General features: G+C 45.4%; 1 protein-coding gene across 2 annotated transcripts in view; it reads left to right on the top strand.

Annotated features, from left to right (window-relative positions):
* RNGTT (RNA guanylyltransferase and 5'-phosphatase) overlaps window positions 1-22805 on the top strand; it is a 441842-nt gene that overhangs the window by 137125 nt on the left and 281912 nt on the right. For both annotated transcript variants that reach the window (XM_075862139.1, XM_075862138.1), the window contains exon 10: window positions 11473-11544. In XM_075862139.1, the coding sequence (XP_075718254.1) occupies window positions 11473-11544 (72 nt within the window). The remainder of the gene's footprint in view (window positions 1-11472; window positions 11545-22805) is intronic.

Here is a 22805-nt window from a genome sequence, read left to right as displayed (position 1 = left end):
ACCAGGAGTGTACGAGGTACCAAACGCAGAGCAGGAGAGTAGTCAGTAAGCCAGGGTCAATATGAAGCAGGGTCAAATTGATCAAGAAGCTGCAGCAGGGCCAGGAAACCAAATGAGAAGAATCACAAGCAAGGAGGAACAGGAAAGGCAGGTATAAATAGACAGAGGGCGGTAGCTAGCTCTGTCTGGCCAGGCTATGATAGGCTCTCCCACTCCTAAGCCTGCCATCCTGAGTGGTGGAAGATGGAGTCAGTCTCCCAGACATAGAAGCAGGTGCAGACTGATTACCTGTGGGCGTGGATACAGAAGCTGTGCCTGGCAGATCCTTAACATTATGTAACAACAGTCGCAAACTACTTAGGCCTTATTTACACGAGCGTGTTAAACGTCCGTGTGATGGCCGTTGAAACATCGGCCATCCCACGGATCTTTGTAATTCAATGTGGCCGTTCACACAGCCGTTGTTTCAACGGACCGTGTGAAGGGTCAGTGAGAAAATAGGACATGTCCTATTTGTTCACGCGTCACGCATCCCTCCATAGACTCATCTATGGGGGATGCGAGACATCGTGTCCCGCAGCGCAGAGCACGGATGAACCTCCGACGTGAAAACCTGCCGTTTTTCACGTCAGAGATGCGCCACGCTCGTGTAAATAAGGCCTTAATCTCAAAAATTATTACTTTTTTGGCTGTTTCTTGCATCTCTTGGCACATTTCTAATAAGTGGATGGCCTGACACATTTACTACAGAAACTGGCGTAAATTCTAGTAGAAATCTATACCAGCGCCACCTCCTAGCTGGTGTAGATTTCACGGAGTAGCGTACAGAGTGTGGAATATGTGACAGATTTATTAAGAGGCTCTTAATGTATTTGTCGCATTGTACACCAACTTGTTTCCTTTTGAGACTGGCGTAAGAAACGTCAGTCTCAATAAATTCCCCCCAAAGTATATTAGAACGCTGTAAAATGTTTCATTTATACACCGATTCAAGGGTTTATCCGGTGACATAAAATTATTAACCAGTGTAAAATTTGTTCACTTTCTAATATACTTTCATTTTCCAAATTCAACACATACTCCAAATCAATGTGCAGTCACCTGGTCCTGAAAATGGTGTAGTTTCTTCTAATTTGGTGAGGTTTTGTCTCAGCGGCACATCGGTATTGGGGTGTAATGTCCGTGGCTGCGGGCTGTCAGCTCCAACCTACCACTGACAGCCGAAGCCACGAGTCGGCAAGCGCTGGCCCCAGCCTCCTCCTCAGGAGACGCCAGCGCTCGCGTCCACTCACCTCAGCCCGATCCCGTAGGGTGCGTGCACACGCTCGTGCCCGCTCTTAAAGGGGCAGCGCGCGCACCGGACCTCGTTGATGAACTTTGACCTGTGAGTACCCTGGACTATAAGAAGGGTCCAGCCCCCTAGTTCTATGCCTGAGCGTTGTTGTGTTCCCTAGTTTGTCTATGTGATGGCCTCCTAGTGTGTTACCTGTTCCAGTCCCTGTTCCTAGCATTTCCTACATTCCCGGTCTAGCACTGAGCTGTGCCAAAGTCGTGCCGTGCTGCATCCACGTCTGACCTGCTTCACCTCGCCTGACATCTACCTGCTGCCTAGTCCCAGCTGAGCCTGCCCTGTTGCTGTCTGAGCTGCCACAGGTACCTATAGAACTATAGAGTCTCACCTGCTCCCTGTTGGCCAGCTGCCTTACCGCCAAGGCGGTACGGCCCAGTGGGTCCACAGACCCTTCGTGACAGTACGCTCAGGCCATGGACCCCGCCGGTCGATTCAAGAATATGACGACGTCACACTAGAAGCGAGCGGATATGCTGGACCTCCGGTCTCGACAGGACCAACTCCTCCAGGCGTTGAACATTCTTGCACGTCGGCAGGAGGCACAAGTTGCCGTTCCTCCTACTACACCTCCTGGCAATGTTGATCCTCAGACAACACCTCTTGGCAGTGTTTCTTTGCCACTTCCTGACCGCTATGATTGAGGAGCAAGTACCTGTCGTGGTTTTCTTAATCAATGCCAGATCCACTTCAGCCTGTATGCTAGGACATTTTCGTCTGATGGTGCCAGGGTCGCTTTTATCATCTCTCTCCTCGCTGGCAAGGCTATTGCATGGGCGAACCTTATCTGGGAGAGACAAGGACCAGAGACCCGTGACTTCCCTGCCTTCCTCCAGACTTTTCGCATGGTGTTTGAGGAGCCTGGACGGGTCTCATCTGCACGGCCTCTTTGATTAACCTGCGCCAAGCAGACACAGCCGTGAGTGAGTACACCATCCACTCCGCACCCTGGCGGATAGCTGTTATGGAACAATGATGCTCTGGTGGCTGCATTCTGGCATGGACTATCTTCTAGAATTAAAGACGAACTTGCCGCCCGGGATTTGCCGTCTACCCTGGATGACCTCATCATTTTGTCTGCCCGATTGATATACGGATCCGTGAACGCCTCCAAGAGGTTCAACGGGAGAGAGCCCTTCCTAGTCTTGTCCCTTCTTTGCAGCAAAGCCTGCTGTCCTCAGATGTCGATCCTCCTAAGGAGTCGGTAATAACGGACCAGTATAAGTTATCTACCCAAGAGAGAGAACGCAGACGCACATCTGGACTCTGTCTTTATTGCGGTCTCGATGGCCATCTTGTGCGCCTGTGCCCCCAAAGATCCCAATACCTAGGGTTGCATGGAGTGACGACATTGGGTAAAGATGGACTTGTCTAAATTATGGCACCGTCTAAATTGTGCATACCTGTGACGATCGTGTCCAGCGAGAAAACGCATCAGGACTCTGCGTATCTGGACTCGGGGTCCACTTCTGCAATTGCCCACCACCCCTCTGGAGAGCCCGTTGACAGTTGCCTCAGTGAATGGACTACCTCTGCCAGACCCAGTTATAGCTGTGACCAAGCCGCTGAGGCTCCAAGTGGGAGCCCTTCACTCCGAACTTCTGTCGTTCTATGTCCTGCCCAAAGCTGTTAACCCTGTGTTGCTGGGCCTGCCTTGGCTATGACTGCATGCCCCAGTACTGGACTGGAATTCTGGAGAGGTTCTCCAGTGGGGTCCTGAGTGTCAAGGTCGTTGCCCGGTGCGGATTCGATTGGCTCAGCCTTCGCTGCCTCGGTCATTGGCAGGATTGCCGGGTCATTATGCTGCTTTTTCGGACGTCTTCAGCAAGAGGAAGGCGGAGAGATTGCCCCCACATCAGACGTATGACTGCCCTATTGAACTGATTCCTGGTGCATCCCTTCCCTGTGGTAGGGCATATCCTCTCTCCTTGCCAGAGACTCTGTCCATGTCCTTCTATGTGAAAGAGAACTTAGAAAGGGGCTTCATACGAAAGTCTACCTCCCCAGCAGGAGCCGTGTTCTTCTTCGTCAAAAAGAAAGATTGCTCTCTTCGTCCTTGCCTCGACTACCGCGGTCTCAACCAGATCACGATGAAGAATAAATATCTGTTGCCACTGATCTCTGAACTGTTTGATCGTGTATGTGGTGCAAATTTTTTTTCTAAACTAGACCTGCGTGGGGCTTACAACCTAGTCCGGATTCGCCAGGGTGATGAATGGGAGACTGCATTTATAACACCCGTGATGGACACTATGAGTATCCGGTAATACCCTTCGGCCTGTTCAATGCTCCCGTGGTCTTCCAGGAGTTTGTGAATGATATTTTCCGTGACCTCCTCTATGTTTGTGTTGTAGTCTACCTTGATGACATCTTGATTTTCTCCACAGATCCTATGACACACCAGAAACATGTCCGTTACGTTCTGCTACGGTTAAGGGAGAATCGTCTGTACGCCAAGTTGGAGAAGTGCGTGTTTGACAAGGATGCTCTACCCTTCCTGGGCTACATCGTCTCGAATCGTGGTCTCGAGTTTCATCCTGAGAAGGTAAAGTCTGTCCTGGAGTGGCCACGCCCTCAAGGCTTGAGGGCTATACAGCGCTTTTTGGGATTTGCTAATTTTTACAGGCAGTTTATTCCGAACTTCTCCTCACTGACTTCTCCTATCTCTAACCTTACTAAGAAGGGTATGAACGCCAAGGTGTGGACTCCCGAGGCCGAGTCCGCATTCAGTAGCCTGAAGAGTGCCTTCACGTCAGCTTCTATCCTCCATCATCCGGATATCTCTCTGTTCTCAGTTCTCGTTGGAGGTGGACGCGTCCTCTGTCGGTGCTGGTTCACTCCTTTTCCAGAGAGGTCCCAAGGGGTATGTGGATACTTTTTCAACCTCTTCTCTTCCGCAGAACGCAATTACTCGATTGGGGATCGGGAGTTACTGGCCATCAAATTTGCTCTGGAGGAGTGGAGACATCTACTAGAGGGCGCAGCTCATCCGATCTTGATTTTTACGGACCACAAGAATCTGACCTACCTCCAGACGGCCCAACGGCTGAACCCTCATCAGGCCAGGTGGTCACTGTTCTTTGCAAGGTTTCAGTTTGAGCTTCGTTATCGCCCGGCCGATAAGATTGTGAGGGCCGATGCCTTGCCCATTTCTTTCGAGACAGAAGACACTATAGAGAGTCCACAGAACATCATTGATCCACCTTGCATTGTCTCGGTCAATCCCTTGCAAATTGGGGACATTCCTCCAGGGAGGACTTTTGTGTGCCTGGCTGATCGTGGAAGAATCCTCCGCTGGAGACACTCCTCTAGACTGGCAGGTCACGCGGGGTTACGTAAGACCCGGGATTTGATTGCTCGTCATTTCTGGTGGCCCACACTGCCCAAGGATATTGTGGACTTCGTTTCTTCCTGTGCTGTATGTGCAGCCAACAAGGCCACCCACTACAGACCTTCTGGTCTGTTCCAGCCATTGCCTGTGCCCAACGCTCCCTGGCAGCATATAGCTATGGACTTTATCACGGACCTGCCTCTCTCTGCTGGATGCAGTGCTGTCTGGGTGATGGTGGACTGATTTTCGAAGATGGCCCACTTCGTTACTCTGACCGGTCTTCCTTCTGCTCCTCAGTTGGCCAAGTTATTTATCCAACACATCTTCTGCTTGCACGGCTTGCCGCAGCATATTGTGTCTGATCGGGGGGTTCAGTTTACCTCGAGGTTCTGGAGAGCCCTCTGCGGACTTCTTGGCGTGAAGTTGGACTTTTCCTCTGCCGACCATCCTCAATCTAATGGTCAGGTTGAGAGGATCAACCAGATTTTTGAGAACTACCTACGCCACTTCATCTCCAAGCAGCATGATGACTCGGTGCAGCTGCTCCCATGGGCGGAGTTCTCACACCAGCGAGTCTACTAGGAATACACCGTTCTACATTGTCTACGGCCAGCACCCACAAATTCCTCTCCCAGTGCCTGATACTTCCGAGGTACCTGCAGCTGACTCCATGTTTAGAGACTTTTTGCAGATCTGGCAGCAGACTCGATCCTCCATCCTAATGGCAGTGGACCGCATGAAACGGAAGGCTGACACAAGGAGAAGAGAGCCTCCTCGGTTTCTTCCTGGCTCTAAGGTCTGGCTGTCGTCCAGGAATATCCGACAGAGGGTGCCGTCATGTAAATTTGCCCCCAGGTTCCTCGGACCATTCGAGGTCCTGCAGCAGATCAACCCTGTTGTCACCTACAAGCTTCGGCTGCCTCCTACCCTCAGGATTCCCAACTCCTTCCATGTCTCCCTCCTGAAACCAGTGATCCCGAACTGCTGATCCAAGACTCCTAGCCCTGCGGTTGCCTCCAGCGGCCCTTCGAACATCTTTTGAGGTCAAGGAGATCTTGGACACCAAGAGATTGAGAGGAAAGACTTTTTATTTGGTGGATTGGAGGGGGTTTGGCCCTGAAGAGAGGTCCTGGGCGCCAGAGGAGAACCTCAATGCCCCTACTCTTCTGAAGAAGTTTCTCTCTCGATCTGGTCCCAAGAAGAGGGGGCGTAAGAGGGGGGATACTGTAATGTCCGTGGCTGCGGGCTGTCAGCTCCAACCTTCCCATGACAGCCACAAGTCGGCAAGGCTGGCCCCAGTCTCCTCAGGAGACGCCGGCGCTCACATCTACTCACCTCAGCCGGATCCCGTAGGGTGCGCTCGCACGCTCGTCCCCGCTCTTAAAGGGGCAGCGCGCGCAACGGACCTCATTGATGAACTTTGACCCGTGAGTACCCTGGACTATAAGAGGGGTCCAGCCCCCTAGTTCTATGCCTGAGCGTTGTTGTATTCCCTAGTTTGTCTATGTGATGGCCTCCTAGTGTGTTACCTGCTCCAGTCCCTGCCTCCGTACCTGTTCCAGTTCCTGTTCCTAGCATTTCCTACATTCCCGGTCTAGTACTGAGCTGTGCCAAAGTCGTGCCGTGCTGCATCCACGTCTGACCTGCTTCACCTCGCCTCACGTCTACCCGCTGCCTAGTCCCAGCCAAGCCTGCCCTGCTGCTGTGCTGAGCTGCCACAGGTACCTATAGAACTATAGACTCTCACCTGCTCCCGGTTGGCCAGCTGCCTTACCGCCAAGGCGGTACGGCCCAGTGGGTCCACAGTGCCTTCATGACATGGGGTTCTGTGAGTTTAAACATTTTGAATTTTTTTAATATAATTAATATATAGGGGGGAGAAGGAAGGCGTTTTAAACTATTTGTGAGGATCAGTTTTCTGGACGGTTGGACAACCCCTTTAAGCTTATTCCTATAAAACAGCAAAAAAGAACTTCATACTGCAACTAAAATGGTTGCAAATGCGAGAAATAATTCGGATCGGTGACCTGAATTTCTATTCTTGTCTTTTTCTTTTTACAGTTGCATAAAAAGGTTCTGCAACAAACAGACCACATACGAATGGCTTCCATGTGCGGTCCAATTTTTTAAGGCGAGGCAGACCTGCAAAAACTGACAGATAGTTTTGCGTGTCAGCAAACGCATCTGCAAAAAAAAGGGATGTGTGCATGGCCCCATAGAAATTAATGGGTCAGTGTGCTACCGGTAGAAAAATGGATAGCACACTGAAGAAATTAACTGTTGTGTGCATGAGTCAAATCTGCTTAGCTCCTTCTTTTTTATAACATGCTGCCTTCAGATATGACAGCATTGTCAACGTGACCAGTTCCCTTTAAACTGTACCTGAAGACGCACACCTGAACCACTGTGGTTGCTAGCTGCTACTGCATTAAGAACTGGAGTATTGTCTTTCCGTATTTTTACAGATGTTGTTATTGTCACTTATTATCATTTTACTTTCACAAAATGGAAGAGCGGTTATGAGTGACGGTAAAACCTCTTTAAAATCTCAGAGACTACTACAGTTGTTGTTGTAGAAGCAACTAGCCACCACTGTACTACAGGCATGCGTCTTCCCTTCGCGCCAAATACCAAAGTAAATGATTAAATATGATAGGTTAAACATCCCTGGTAATGAGAAATATTCACCTCAAGCAGATCACAATTGATAAAGTGGAAACACTGCATGTGCTGCTTCTTGCTCCTCACCAGAAACGGCCCAGGCCTTTGCAAGACCCTAATACTGTCAATATGTGTCAGCCCATAAATATTATATATCAAATACCACTGTTATTAATCTTAGACAGGAGCAGCAGATTAAATTTCCACTGCTCTCCATGTGGTTGTATGGTTCTTCCTCTAAGAAAGATTAATAAGGTTATAAAGTTGAATAGGTTTTGAGACATACTGGCGTACATTTACACCAATGTTTTGTGCATTTTCTGGCTTATATTTGCCACGTCTTTTTTCTAGACACTTTTCAAAACTGTCAAGGTTAGTGTGCAGTACACGAGATGTGAGGGCCTGGCGATTATGACCTAAATCAAAATCACGATTAAAGGTGTTGTCCACCTTCTGACAACTGATGACCTCCGCAGGATTGGTCATCAGTATGTCATCGGTGCGGGTCCGACACCTGGACCTCGCACCAATAAGCCGCTCCGGTGGCCTGTGAGCACCGGATATTGTGGCACATAATGCTATGGACGGAGCCCGGAAGCAGTTGGCTCCTTACATAGCATAGCGGCCATGCTGCAGGTCTGCTCCTATTCACTATTCGGTGGCCGGAGCGAACTGCTTCCGGCTTGTACGTCCGGTGCATGGAGGCACCGAACCAGCTGATCTGTGCGGGGTCCGGGTGTCGGCCCGCCACAGATCATGTACTGATGACCTATCCGGTGGATAGGGCATCAGTTGTCAGAAGCTGGAAAACCCCTTTAATTGAGCATGTAACCTCGATTACTTATTAATCAACGATTATTTAGGCCACACCCTTTTTGCATGCCACACCTCTATTTGCATGCTACGCCACTGAATTCATATTTTGTCCCTGAGCCTGCTGTATACTACTGTTTACCCCATAACCCTGCCCCCACAATATATTTCCCCATAGTGCCTCCCACAGTATAATGTCCCATAGCTGCCCCTGCATAGTTTAATGCCCCCATTGCTGCCCCCACATTATATTATGCCCCCACAACTGCCCTCCACACAATATAATGCCCCCAATAACTGCCCACCACACAGTATAATGCCCCCCATAACTGCCCTCCACATAGCATAATGCCCCATAACTGCCCCCAAACAGTATAATGCCCCATAACTGCCCCAAAGGGTATAATGCCCCATAACTGCCCCAAAGGGTATAATGCCCCATAACCATCCCTTGGTTGAACTTGATGGACATGTCTTTTTTTCAACCGTACTAACTATATAACATCCACCCACAAAGTATATAACTGCCCTCCACACAGTATAATGCCCATATAACTGCCCTCCACACAGTATAATGCCCATATAACTGCCCTCCATACAGTATAATGCCCATATAACTGCCCTCCACACAGTATAATGCCCATATAACTGCCCTCCACACAGTATAATGGTGGATAGGGAAGCAGTTTTCAGAAGCTGGAAAACCCCTTTAATTGAACATGTAACCTCGATTACGATTAATGAACGATTATTTAGGCCACACCCCTTTTGCATGCTACACCTCTATTTGCATGCTACGCCACTGAATTAATATTTTTTCCCTGAGCCTGTTGTATACTACTGTATACCCCATGACCCTGCCCCCACAGTATATTGCCCCATAGTGCTCCCCACAGAGTATAATGTCCCATAGCTGGCCCTGCACGTATAATGCCCCCAATAACTGCCCTCCACACAGTATAATGCCCCCAATAACTGCCCTCCACACAGTATAATGCCCCATAACCATCCCTTGGTTGAACTTGATGGACATGTGTCTTTTTTTGTCAACCGTACTAACTATGTAATTATGTAACACCCCCCACAGAGTATAATACCCCTATAACCGACTTCCACACAGTATAATGCCCATATAACTGCCCTTCACACAGTATAATCCCCATATAATTTCCCTCCACACAGTACAATGTCCATATAGCTGCCCTCACACAGTATAATGCCCCCATATCTGCACCCACACAGTATAATGCCCCCATGCTTTATAATGCCCCCAATAGTGCCTGATGAAATTAATATGCATACTCGCCTAACCCTGTACCAACGACGAGTGGAGGAGATCTCTCGTTTGTGCGACTTGGCGCAGACAGTTGCGATGACGTGACTGCCTCGCGTCCGGCGATACATAGTGAATTAGTCATATTATCCTGAAGATGCAGATACAGCTTGAACCGGAAAACATTTAAAAAAACAAACTGAAATGCCTATTGTGACGTCAGGTAATTGCGCTGAATTTCTGTTTTTTTGTTGTGTTTTTTTTTATTAATTGCACAGCCCTACGAGATGTACTCCACTTTTTTTGCCACAATTTGTAAGAGAGTTTTGGCATCTTTTGCTTCGTAAATATCCCCTACTGTTCCAAATCATGACAGTCATGAAGGGAGTAGGTAAATTGTTGGGCACTGTTCAGAGTTCACAAGGGACTTGCATCCTTTACCTTTTCGGACTGTTTCACATTGAAGTTTCAACTGTCCTATGACGACTATACGTTGTGCTTGTGCAGCTGATCTCCCTTAATGTAACAGGGTCACAGCGCTCATGCTGCTTGCTTTGGTTATGCGTTTAGTCTCTGTCTGCATAGTTAGTGCATCTGGTCTCAGTGGTCACACTGCTATCTTTGGGAGGCAATTAGTCACTGTCTGTCTGCATAGTTAGTGCATCTGTTTAGAGCTCACATTGCTTTCTTTGGTAGGCATTTAGTCATTTAGCTGAATTCTGCATATTTAATGGCTCTGGGTCACAGCGCTCCCACTGCTTGCTTTGGTAGGCATTTATTCACTGTCTGCAGGAGTTTAGCTAAAGGCCCATGGGCAGGGTCTCTTAGGTTATCGATGCAGCACTAGCAGCCAGGGGCATTATATACTTTGGCTCAGCAGACAGTATTACACATGATAGAATTAGGTACATTGGGTCAGCAGACAGTATCACACATGATAGGTTTAGATACAGGGCCTAGCCGATAGTATCACACATGATAGGTGTAAATACAGGGTTCCAGCATCAGCATTCAAATACTTACTCCCCTCGCTCTTTGGTAACAGTGCTAATCACGCTGCTTGCTTTGGTAGGCATTTAGTCATTGCCTGTCTGCATAGTTAAGGTCCTCTTACACGACCCGACGTGGGCTTGGTAAACGAGTGCACCGATCAACGAGACCACTCGTTGATCGGCGCTCGTTTGCTCCTGTCATGGGCTACCGACAAAGATATTTTCGGCTGCTTAATGATACAATGAGCGATGATCGGAATGAGCGTTCTGTGAACACTTGTTTGCCCGATAATTAGCCTGTGTAAAATGGGCTTTAGTCCATCTGGAGCTTAATTCACTTGTTGCTATTGCTTTAATAAGGATAAGCTAGAGCTCACTTGACCATGAGCATGTAAGCACTTCCTGCTTCCAATAACAAACACCAATAAATGACCATTCCAAGTGGCTTATTCATACAAACGAGTGTCAAATCAGCCGTGAAAAACGTTTTTCACGGCAGATTTGCATTCGTGCTGGACCCAATTTCACAGATCCCTCATAGACTTGAGTCTATAGAGGGATCTGTAAAAATGGGCAAAAATAGGACATGTCCTATTTTTTCACGGACCGTCCACACGGTCCATTAAAAAAAACAGCCTTGTGAATAGCCCTATAGAAGTACATTGATTTTAATGCAGCCATGTGACAGCCACTAAAAAAAAGTCTGTTACACAGCCGATTAGCTCGTTCATGTGAATAAGCCTATAAACTGACGGTGAGACTTGGCACATCTATTTCAAGGGTGTAAATGCCCATACTAGCTCATTGTTAGGCATGTACCGACTTAAAAGTGGTTTGTCCTTACATAATTGAGCCCTTACATAATATTAAATAAAACCATATTGTTTTTAATTTGCAAAGTCTGAAAGGTAAAATATCATGAGTATTTCACTAAAAATTATATCTTTTGCTGATGCAGTTATGTATTCTGTAACAATTCAATGTGTGAACTAAAAAAGAAATCTATATTATAGCCCGTGTGGTGATAATGTCTTGTTTCTCTTCTCTATTGAAGGAAATGATCATTGATAAAGTGAAAGGACAAGCTGTACCGCGATATTTGATATATGACATCATCAAATTCAATGTAAGTATTCAGATTTTTCTTTCCTTCTCATTTCTGGATGATTTGTATGGGATGACAGGATTATTTTAGTTACTACATGGACTTTTCTTCCTTGTGATTTATTCTTCTGCTCTTCTGGGGAAAGCAGGTTCTATTGAATTTATGCTTCATTGCATGGGCTTTGTCATGTTGAGGCAGTGCCAGAATCCTAACTAAGTGCTGTCAAAAAGTCCACACCGTAAGTCAAAGCAATCCCTTTACAAGCACTGAATGATGAAAGGTTATGTCAAGATGATTCACGTGTTCCCCCTCCCGTATCTGGACAAACTCACTTGTACAGTTTTTATTTTGTTATAAAAAGGCAAGGTATGGTTCTTTAGTTTACCGTGATAGTTCACCATCAAGGGGCAAATGGAATTTCCACTGGCATGCTAGAATCAATTAAATGTGCATTTCGAAATATTATTTATATATATAATTTGTCACTCTTCGTCTTTGCCAAGTTTGCTTATAAGGGTATGTTCACACACTTGGCAAAAGATGTCTGAAAATACGGAACTGTTTTCAAGGGAAAACTGCTCCTGATTTTGAGCAGTTTTTTAATCAAACTAGCGTTTTTCGCAGCGTTTTTTACGGCCGTTTTTGGAGATGTTTTTGAAAAACGTCTCGAAAAACGGCTCAAGAAGTGACATGCACTTCTTTTTCACGGGCGTTTTTTTTACGCAGCCGTTCTTCTGCTTCTGATTTTTTACGGCCCAAAAAATGGCAGAAATTAAGCCGTGTGAACATACCCTTACTTGTAAATTGCTAATTCAGTCAATTAATGGCACATTCCAATAGAAATACAAAGTGATGTGTGGGGAATGATACAGAACTTACTTAATTTGAACCTTTGAGATCTGCTTTTTCTAGGTGTTATACCATCGTAATGGCATTTGTTATGTCTCACTATTATTTTTATATGTTTTGACACTTTTATCTGTAGGTATCATTGACATAGCAAGGCCTTAAACCTCAATAAGCCACCTTACCGATCTGTTGGGACTTATAGTCTTCGCACATCATGGAGCTGCTAATATCTCACACATCCCATTTTACCCTAACACTTTACACTTTTACATTACTATTATAATTTCTGGTGGTATTGATAGAGCAAGAGTTTATGCCGAAAGAACATTGAAAAACCTTTGCCCCCTTGGAAGGATATAATGTATACAAACATCTTTGTTTCTTTAACAAAGGCAAATCTTTATAATAACCAATGTTGACATTGAGCACAATGTTAGACCTTGGTCCTACCTGTTGTCTGTCATTGTACTGCAGGAGCACAGATGGAACGTAATGTATGGCTTTTCCACTTACTCCGCTAGTCTCTAGTATTCAGTTATTAGAAGAAAGGCTGTATGCGTATTTAAAGATTCTGATAATCCACTTTTGGCCCCAGATTTCCCTCTATATATGCTCTGCATGTACCTGCCGGGATGTTTACCTAGAATTCCCGTTGTAGTATAATAGAAACCTGCTACGCCTCAAAATGGACAGCTCTCTCTGACTACTGTTTAGAAGCAACTAAGATTTCATACTCCTGGCCGTATCATTGTTCCATTTCACCCATAATACAGCACCCGTAGAAGTTTATAGGGCTCTACTGTTCCTGTCAATGTCTCCTATGTCCTACTAAAGGCCTGCACCATTGGATGCCTTTTACGGTCATGTGCAAAGAACCTGACCGTAATAATGGTGATGTATCCAAACATTAATACATGTAAACCTAAGGGTATGTGCACACGATGAGAGGCTTTTACGTCTGAAAAGACAGACTGTTTTCAGGAGAAAACAGCTGCCTCGTTTCAGACGTAAAAGCTCCTCCTCGCATTATGCGAGGCGTCTGTGACGCTCGTAAATCTTGAGCTGCTCTTCATTGACTTCAATGAAGAACGGCTCAAATTACGTTGCAAAGAAGTGCCCTGCACTTCTTTGCCGAGGCAGTCAGTTTATGCGTCGTCGTTTGACAGCTGTCAAACGACGACGCGTAAATTACAGGTCGTCTGCACAGTACGTCGGCAAACCCATTCAAATGAATGGGCAGATGTTTGCCGACGTATTGTAGCCGTATTTTCAGACGTAAATCGAGGCATAATACTCCTCGTTTACGCCTGAAAATAGGTCGTGTGAACCCAGCCTAACCTTTATCATATATGTTTTCCAACTACCTTAAAAATAGCAAGTATACCAAATGTATGCCATTTCAATTCTTTGCCTGTCATTGCCTGTCAGACGCCCAGCACCTAACAAATACCTCCAGCAAAATATGAACAATTCCTTTAACCACTGATATTTTGTAGCGAATTATGATTTATCACTTCTGAAACAATTTTCCAAACTATACATTGTGTTTTCTGTAGTTGTTTTCATTCACAGCTCCACTTTATTTAACAACTAGTTTAGGCGTTTTCTTTGCCTCGTATGAAACATATTTGGATGTAGTCCGCATTACGTTTACTGCAGAACCAGATTGTACGGTTTGAAGTCATGCTGCAGTATGAACAACTCGGGATGTCACTGCCCCCACTTCTAAACTGAAATAGCTGTGAATAAAAGGATGTCCATTATATAGATAACTGAGGCAGGTGAATAAACTGAAGCCATTTATATAATTTCTCTTAGAAAATAGAATTGGGTATTATAAAAATTGGAGTTAATGAACTCTAATTGTCGGATTCACCAATCCATAATCGAGGCTCACAATTTACAGTCTTCCTGCGTTTTTATTAAACCACAAATCCAATAATGCTGGCTGCAGTCATGGAGATGAGCATACAGACTTTCTCCATTGTGCTTCCAAGGAGCAAATTATTTCTCATGAAATTAACCCCTTGCTTTGTGAAGTAAGATAGGTTTGTGATATTCGAACGTCCCTTATCACGGTCTGTAATAGGTTGTGCGTTCAACACGCTTATGGATGTTGTGAAAAATCATAGCAACGTTGACAGATGAGGGGCATTTATGGGACAGGTGCAAAACTTGATCCTGCTAGATCTTGAGGTTTCTCAAACATGTCTCTTATTAGCTATGGTAGTTCCAGGAATAAAAAAAAAAATTCAATTCTTTACTAAGGCATTAAAATAACTTTGCCAAAAATACCCTATGATTTACCTCCTAAGGAATAAACCATCTAAGGCTGGGTTCACACGACCACATTAACGTCCGTAATGGACGGACGTATTTCGGCCGGAAGTCCCGGACCGAACTCAGTGCAGGGAGCCGGGCTCCTAGCATCATAGTTCTGTACGATGCTAGGAGTCCCTGCCTCTCTGCAGGACAACTGTCCCGTACTGTAATCATGTTTTCAGTACGGGACAGTAGTTCCACGGAGAGGCAGGGACTCCTAGCATCGTACATAACTATGTTCGGTTTCAGTTTTTTAGTAATATCTGTACCCCTATAATTTTCTCTGACTAGGAGGCAAGCGCCTTTCTGGCATCTGACACTGTCCTCTAGCAAGGATGACACTCCTTTCCTCTTGTCATCCTCTTCATTCGCTAGTGACTCTGAAGAAACCCCAAGAAGCAAAACCTGACCATTTGGGTAACCCCTGAAAATTTTGTTCCCCAGATCCATGGCTTCACTAGAAACTTGGATACATTTCGACATCGCAGGGCTCAGAGAGCTGGACTTTATAAACTTCTTTTTTTCCGATAAATGTGTTGCTGTAATAGTTGCCCAGAAAAATTTGTATGCCCAACAATTTATATCTCAAAACCCCTATTTTACTTCTTAAACGCAGCGGAGATCATAACATTTCAATGTCTTGTATTGAACATGGGGTTATTAAAGAAGCCAAGCATTAGGCCTATTGGAGCACAGATATACTATACCACACCCCGGTGTACCGCATGGCCATGTCCAGGGTACGCTTTGAAGGGATCCTGAGTTTCCTACATTATACAATAATACGCAGTGCCCACCCCGAGATTACCTCAGTTTTGACCGCTTGTTTAAAATTAGGCACCACATAAACCATTTGAGTGACAAGTTTGCCTAGGATTGCATCTCGAGAACTGCATTTCTTTTAATGAATCCCTGGTACATTTTAACGGGAACCTTCAATTCTGCGAGTACCTGCCGAGTAAGCGGGTAAGGTAGGGCCTGAAGTTGTATCAGCTCAAGAGTTCATCAGGGTACACCCACAGGTTTATGATTTTTTTAAGGGAAGGATCATATAATTGACCCCCCCCCAGAATGCCCCCCTCCTTCCTGGGAGTTACAGGAAAAATATTCTGGGCTTTAGTGCACCCACTGCTGTGTCAGGTTTAGCACCTCTACCTAGATAATTTTTATACCAGCAATTTAAGTGCCTCACTTCCAGAAGTACTGCAGCATGTGGCACTGTTGGACAAATTCAGAGAAGCTTCCCCAGGTCGCTACTTGGGCAAACACTCAGAAGGGGTGAGAGCATGGCATTATGCAGCGACAATGTATTGTATGCCAAGTATAAGGACAAGAGGGATGTCCTAATATTGAGCACAATACACAGCAATAGTAGCACCCCCACCAATAAGAGGTACTGGAAACCTTCCTGGAATATCAAGAGGTGGTTATCAAGGCTCTAAAATTTGGTGATCAGGAATGGGGCGGAGGTCAGTAATTCTGGAAGTAAGGCCACACTTATTGTATAGGAGTAGCACTTTAAAAGCGAAGTCCCCAAAAAAGGTGCAGTGTGTGTTACAAAAGGGGGATATGGAAGGACAAAACTTGCCATTGTGAAACCTGCCGTACACAACCTGGCCTGCATAAAAGATTATTTTAAAATATACCATACATCCCTTGAATTTTAAATGTATTACTTATTTGAACCCTCTTATTATTATTATGTACCCTGTTGTTTCCCGCACAGCTTATTCCCCAGAGGCACATGGCGGTCCTTCCCTCCTGAGCCCTGTCAGGTGCCCAGGCAGCAGATTTCAGCCACATGTGGGGTATTGCAGTACCTGGGACAACCCGCATAATAATTTATGGGGGGTGTGTTTCTGTTTAACACAGGCTGGGCACAACATATTGGTCAATGAAATGGCATAAATGTAAAAAAAAAATAGCAATTTCCACTCTGCACTATCCAGTGCATATTGAAATCTGTTTAACACCTGTCATAAGGGGTGCAGTTTACAAAATTGGGTCACTTCTTGGTGGTTTCCACTGTACTGGTACTTTAGAGACTTTGCAAATGCAACATGTCACCCAAAAACCAAGCCAGCAAAATCCATGCTCTAAATGTCGATCCTTCCCTTCTGTGTCTAGGCAGCAGAATACATCCACATGTGGGCTATTGTCGTACCCGGGAGAACCCACAAAACAATTTATGGGGTATTTGTCTCCAGTGGCACGAACATGTAAGGCACTGAATTGGCATATATCTTAAAAAATACAAATTTTTACTCTGCATCATCCGCTGCATTTTAAAATATGTATAAAACCTGTGGGTTCAAATTCTCACTATACCCATAGATTAATGCCATAACGGGTATAGTTCACAAAATAGGGTTACTTCTCATTGGTTTTCACTGTACAGTAGGGGCTTTGTAAATGGCACAAAAAAAACATTCTAGCAAAATCTGTACTCCAAATGCTCAATTCCCTTCAGCAGTTTATGACCACTTATAGGGTATTGCTATATTCAGGAGGTAATGCTTTACAAATGCTGGTGTGTTGTTTTTGTTGTTTTTTCTCTGTTTTCTGAGAAAATTAAAAATATTGAGTTAAACTACAAATTATTGGGAAAAAAATAGTTTTTTTTCATTTCCGAGGCCCAACTTTAATAAATTCTAAATAAAATGAATTCCTTGAGGGTATAGTTTCATATATGGATATTACTTTTGGGAAGTTTCCACTGTACTGGATCTCTCAGGCTTTGCAAATGCGACATGGCGTCAGAAAACCATACCAGCAAAATCTGCGCTCCAGAAGTCGAATGGCGCTCTCTTTCCCTTCTGAGCCCTGCCGTGTGCCTAAACAGCAGTTTACGACTGTATATGGGGCATTGCCATACTCGAGAGAAATTGTGTAACCAATATTGGGGTGGCTTTCCTCCTATAGTACACTTAAAAATGCAAAATTTGAGCTAAAACTACATGTTATTGGAACAAAAATTTATTTTTCATTCTTATGGCCTAATCAATTGGCTAAAACACCAGTGGGGTCAAAATGCTCTCCATACCCCTAGGTTAATTCCTAGAGGGTGCAGATTCCTAAATTGGGTCTTTTTTTGGGAGTTCCTTATGTTTTAACACCTAAATCTAAATGGATTAAAATTTAATATTTGCCAAAAAAAATATGAATTTTGTCAATTTTACCTCCAGTTTGCTTTAATATCTGTCAAACACCTAAAAGTTAAAAAAAACCACATTCTAAATACTTTAAAAAAAATACATTGAGGGGTTCAGCTTTGAAAATGGGGGGCTTTTTAATATATTGGCGCCTCAAAGCTACTTCAGAACTGAAGTGGTGCCTAAAAAAAAAGGTTTTGTAAAATATTTGGAAACAAAATAAAACTGCTAGTAAATTTATAAGCCTTATAACATCTTGAAAAAAAGATGTTTACATCAAGAAGAATTAAGGTAAAGAAAAAACAGATAGTGTGCTATCATTATCTCTTTTAGAAGCAGAGGATTTCAAAAGTAGAAAAAAATGCTAATTTTGAAGCATTTTCTCTTATATTTAAAATCTAATAAGTTAAGAGTAAATACTGTATATCTACCAAAATTTACCACTGGTATAAAGTACAATGTGTCAAGAAAAAACAATCTCAATCACATAAATTAAATAAAAACGTTCCAGAGTTGATACAACATAAAGTGACGCATCAGATTTGAAAAATGGGGTTGCGTCTTGAAGTCCATAGCAGGTCGCATCAGTCCATGGGCCCATCTTCAGCTGAACAAGAGCACTGATTACAGCCAAAGGTGCAGAGCGCTTAACTGGCCGCTTTTGCACAAGTGGGGGTCTCAGAACGCAGACCAATACTTCTGATATGTCCATATGAACGTTTTTGAAAGTGCAAATACTCTTTGAAGAGTCTCCCCTCCTGGATACAATTCTGGTTTTGGCTTCAAAACGTGCATGCAAAAATCTGCACTTTGTGAACTAGGCCTTATATTAAATAGAGAGGTTTGCATAAGTCAGTAGTGGACAAATCACAAGTCATATATTGTAGCACATCGTTTTTTTTTTTTGTTTTTTTCCATTTATTTTTTTGAAGGGAAAAGGAAACAGATCTTTAAAAATCAATAGAAATATGTCTCAGGAGTAAGGTGTTAGCACCTACAATACCTTTCGGGCATTGGTATCTGCGCAAGACATAATGCAAACGACCGTAAACCTACACATGTCTCAAACACACAATTTGTGTATCAAAATCATTCTAGACACAGATTGTCCAAAAATATATACTTTATTTTTTTATTCCATGAATATGGATAACCCCCCCCCCCCAAAAGAACCAAACAAATATACATACAAAAATTAAAACATAATTAAAAATATTCCTCTAAGGCAGGGGTCTCAAGCATGCGGGCCGCATGCGGCCCCTGGAGCGGTCATCTGCGGCCCGCGGGACACAGAGCCGCTAGTATCGGCTCTGCTCCGAGACTCTGGAATTCCCTGACATCGCTGTCCACATATGAACAGCGATGTCTGGGGCTTCCCCAGAGCCGGAGTCCCGGGCAGAGCGCTAGTACAGGCTCTGCTCCGGGACTCTGTGGAATTCCCTGACATCGCTGTCCACATATGAACAGCGATGTCTGGGGCTTCCCCAGAGCCGGAGTCCCGGGCAGAGCGCTAGTACAGGCTCTGCTCCGGGACGCTGCGGAATTCCCTGACATCGCTGCCCATATATGGACAGTGTGTCAGGGTCTTCCCCAGAGCGGAGTCCCGGGCAGAGCGCTAGTATCGGCTCTGCTCCGGGACGCTGCGGAATTCCCTGAAATCGCTGCCCATATATGGACAGTGTGTCAGGGTCTTCCCCAGAGCGGATTCCCGGGCAGAGCGCTACTGTCGGCACTGCTGTGGCGGCATCTACAGGGGACACTGCTGTGGCGGCATCTACAGGGGACACTGCTGTGGCGGCATCTACAGGGGGCACTGCTGTGGCGGCATCTACAGGGGGCACTGCTGTGGCGGCATCTACAGGGGGCACTACTGTGGCGGCATCTACAAGGGGCACTGCTGTGGCGGCATCTACAGGGGACACTGCTGTGGCGGCATCTACAGGGGGCACTGCTGTGGCGGCATATACAGGGGGCACTGCTGTGGCGGCATCTACAGGGGGCACTGCTGTGGCGGCATCTACACAGGGCACTGCTGTGGCAGCATCTACACAGGGCACTGTGGCACTATCTAAAAAGGGGCTGCCCAATCTTGACGTGTGCTAACTGAGCCGCCAGTTTGCATTTAGTGACACTTAAACTGGAAAGCTGGATTGTTAAAATAAGCACGTGGAGAAATGTCTCAAATTGTAAACCTAGCGGTATTATTATAGTAATATAGTGTTATAGTAGTTCAAATAACTAATTCATTAACAATAATTTTGTATTCTATCAAATTTGAAATTCATGCGGCCCGACCACTTCACATTTTTTCTATATGCGGCCCACTTACCCGGCCGAGTTTGAGACCCCTGCTCTAAGGCCATCAAGTATATGGCAGCATAACCTTCAACTAGCTTGCAATAGTGCAGGAAGAGCATCTAAACAACCTCAATCCCAAATCCCCATGTAAACCCCACAGCTTATACAGTGATAGGTCTATGGTAATGTATATAAAAAAATCACATGAAGTATAATATTGATCAAAATATTTCAAATACCTGTGGCTGGCATGATGACTTTCGGTCTCAGAGGATGAACACCTCAAAGCGCATTTCGCACCCTCCCCACAGGATAGGTCATCAGTATATGATCGGTGGGGGTCCTGGTGTCGATGGATCCGGTCACGGAAGCAGATGGATCCGGTCACGGAATAGCGGCCGAGCTGCCGTACTGCAGCTCTGCTCCTATTCAAGTGAATAAGAGCAGAGCTGCAGTTTTGCAGAATGGCTGCTATGCAGTGGCCGGAGCAGCTGATTGGTACGGGATCCGGGTGTCGGACCCACCCCAATCATATACTGATGAACTATCCTGTGGATAGGTCATCAGTTGTGTGGTCGTGGACAACCCCTTTAAGTTTTCAGATGGGTTAACTGGCACCTAGGATTTTTCCTAGCCTTGATTATGATGCTAATCTCTTATATGGAAGATAAGTAATAGATATATAAATACAGATAATATAGCATAATGTTCCACTAAATCAAGAAACCCATCTGTTCCAATGTGCAGAAACATAGAACATAGTGTACAGATATGTGAGCTATATATTTCTGTGAGATTACTCCTCCCATGCGTGTGCTATGTATTTGTATCTGAAATGCTAATTCCCCAGACTATTAAGAAAAAATTATGATGACATTTCCCATTTGGAAATGCAGATGTCAGCTGTGTGCTTTGGATCGTCAGTAATAATGTTAGCTCTGCTAATAATAATTCAGCCTGTACTTGTGCAGTTTCTTTAAAGTTGTTAAAAGACAGTAGTGACATATGTTCTCTTCTGGGTCACTAAATCAAGCTTTCTAGTTGCCCTTGCATGTCTTGTAAGGGGGTTTGTAGCATTCTACAAATCATTTAAAGGGGTTGTCCAGGAAAAAAAAAAATTCTAAAAAATGTCCCCCAGCCTTGATTTGCCTTCCCTAATACCCCCTATTAAACTTCTAACCAGTTTCTGTTTGATTTCCATCGTCACTGCTGCTTTTTCTGTTTGTTTACATCCCTTGCTGTTTGTTTACATCCCTTACTGGCTGTTTCCTGTCTTGTAACCCACTATACCCATGATCCCCGGCTGCATCTGAGGAGACAGTTGCATCCTCCCCCTTCCTCCAAAGCACCTCAGCTATTTGCATACTGCCACGCCCCTCTATGGTCACATGGTCCTTCCCTGCTCTAATTACAGATTACAGGCAGACGCTCCCTCCCTGCACACGGTCTGAGGCCGGATTACACCAGCGTGTGCCTTTTGCTTGCGCAAAAAACACGTCGTTTTGTGCGCGCAAAAGGTACATAACAGCTCCGTGTGTCAGCCGCGTATGATGTGTGGCTGTGTGATTTTCGCGCAGCCGCCATCATTATGACACTGTTTATATGTTTGTAAACAGAAAAGCACGTGGTGCTTTTCTGTTTTCATTCATACTTTTTACTGCTGTTGCGCGAATCACGCGCGTACCACGGAAGTGCTTCCGTGTGCTGCGATTGATTTTCACGCACCCATTGACTTCAATGGGTGCGTGATGCGCAAAAACACAAATATCGGACATGTCGTGAGTTTTACGCAGCGGACACACGCTGCATGAAACTCACTGACAGTCTGCACGGCCCCATAGACTAATATAGGTCCGTGCGAGGCGCGTGAAAATCACACGCGTTGCACGGACGTATTACACGTTCGTCTGAATAAGCCCTAACACAGTAATAATCATCATTATCCTTTGTGTCTCCATCTATCCCTGATCTAAGTACAGGCACCCGTCTCCCTCACCCGCCCCTTCCACAGCCTGATAAATGTCATGGTATGTTCACGTTCCGGGCCATGCTTTCACTTTTAACCCGTTTTGTACCCATTTTTTTCCTTGTCCGTTTTAAAAACGGATGAATTTCATTTGTCAATTTCCTGCCACACACTGCCCCCTGTAGATAATGCCACACACTACCTTCTATAGATACTGCCACAGCCCCCTGTAGGTAATGCCACACATCCCCGCTGTAGGTAATGCCACACATCCCCGCTGTAGGTAATGCCACACATCCCCGCTGTAGGTAATGCCACACATCCCCGCTGTAGGTAATGCCACACATCCCCGCTGTAGGTAATGCCACACATCCCCGCTGTAGATAATGCCACACAGCCCCCCTGTAGGTAATGCCACACAGCCCCCCTGTAGGTAATGCCACACAGCCCCCCTGTAGGTAATGCCACACAGCCCCTCTGTAGGCAATGCCACACATCCCCCTTGTAGGCAGTGCCACACAGCCCCCTGTAAGTAATGCCACACAGCCCCCTGTAAGTAATGCCACACAGCCCCCTGTAAGTAATGCCACATAGCCCCCCCTGTAGGTAATGCCACATAGCCCCCCCTGTAGGTAATGCCACATAGCCCCCCCTGTAGGTAATGCCACATAGCCCCCCCTGTAGGTAATGCCACA

The sequence above is a fragment of the Rhinoderma darwinii genome, chromosome 4 (assembly GCF_050947455.1).
Source record: "Rhinoderma darwinii isolate aRhiDar2 chromosome 4, aRhiDar2.hap1, whole genome shotgun sequence".
Lineage (NCBI taxonomy): Eukaryota > Metazoa > Chordata > Amphibia > Anura > Rhinodermatidae > Rhinoderma > Rhinoderma darwinii.
The sequence above is the reverse complement of the archived record's forward strand: the minus strand, read 5'-3'. Positions and strand labels throughout refer to the sequence as shown.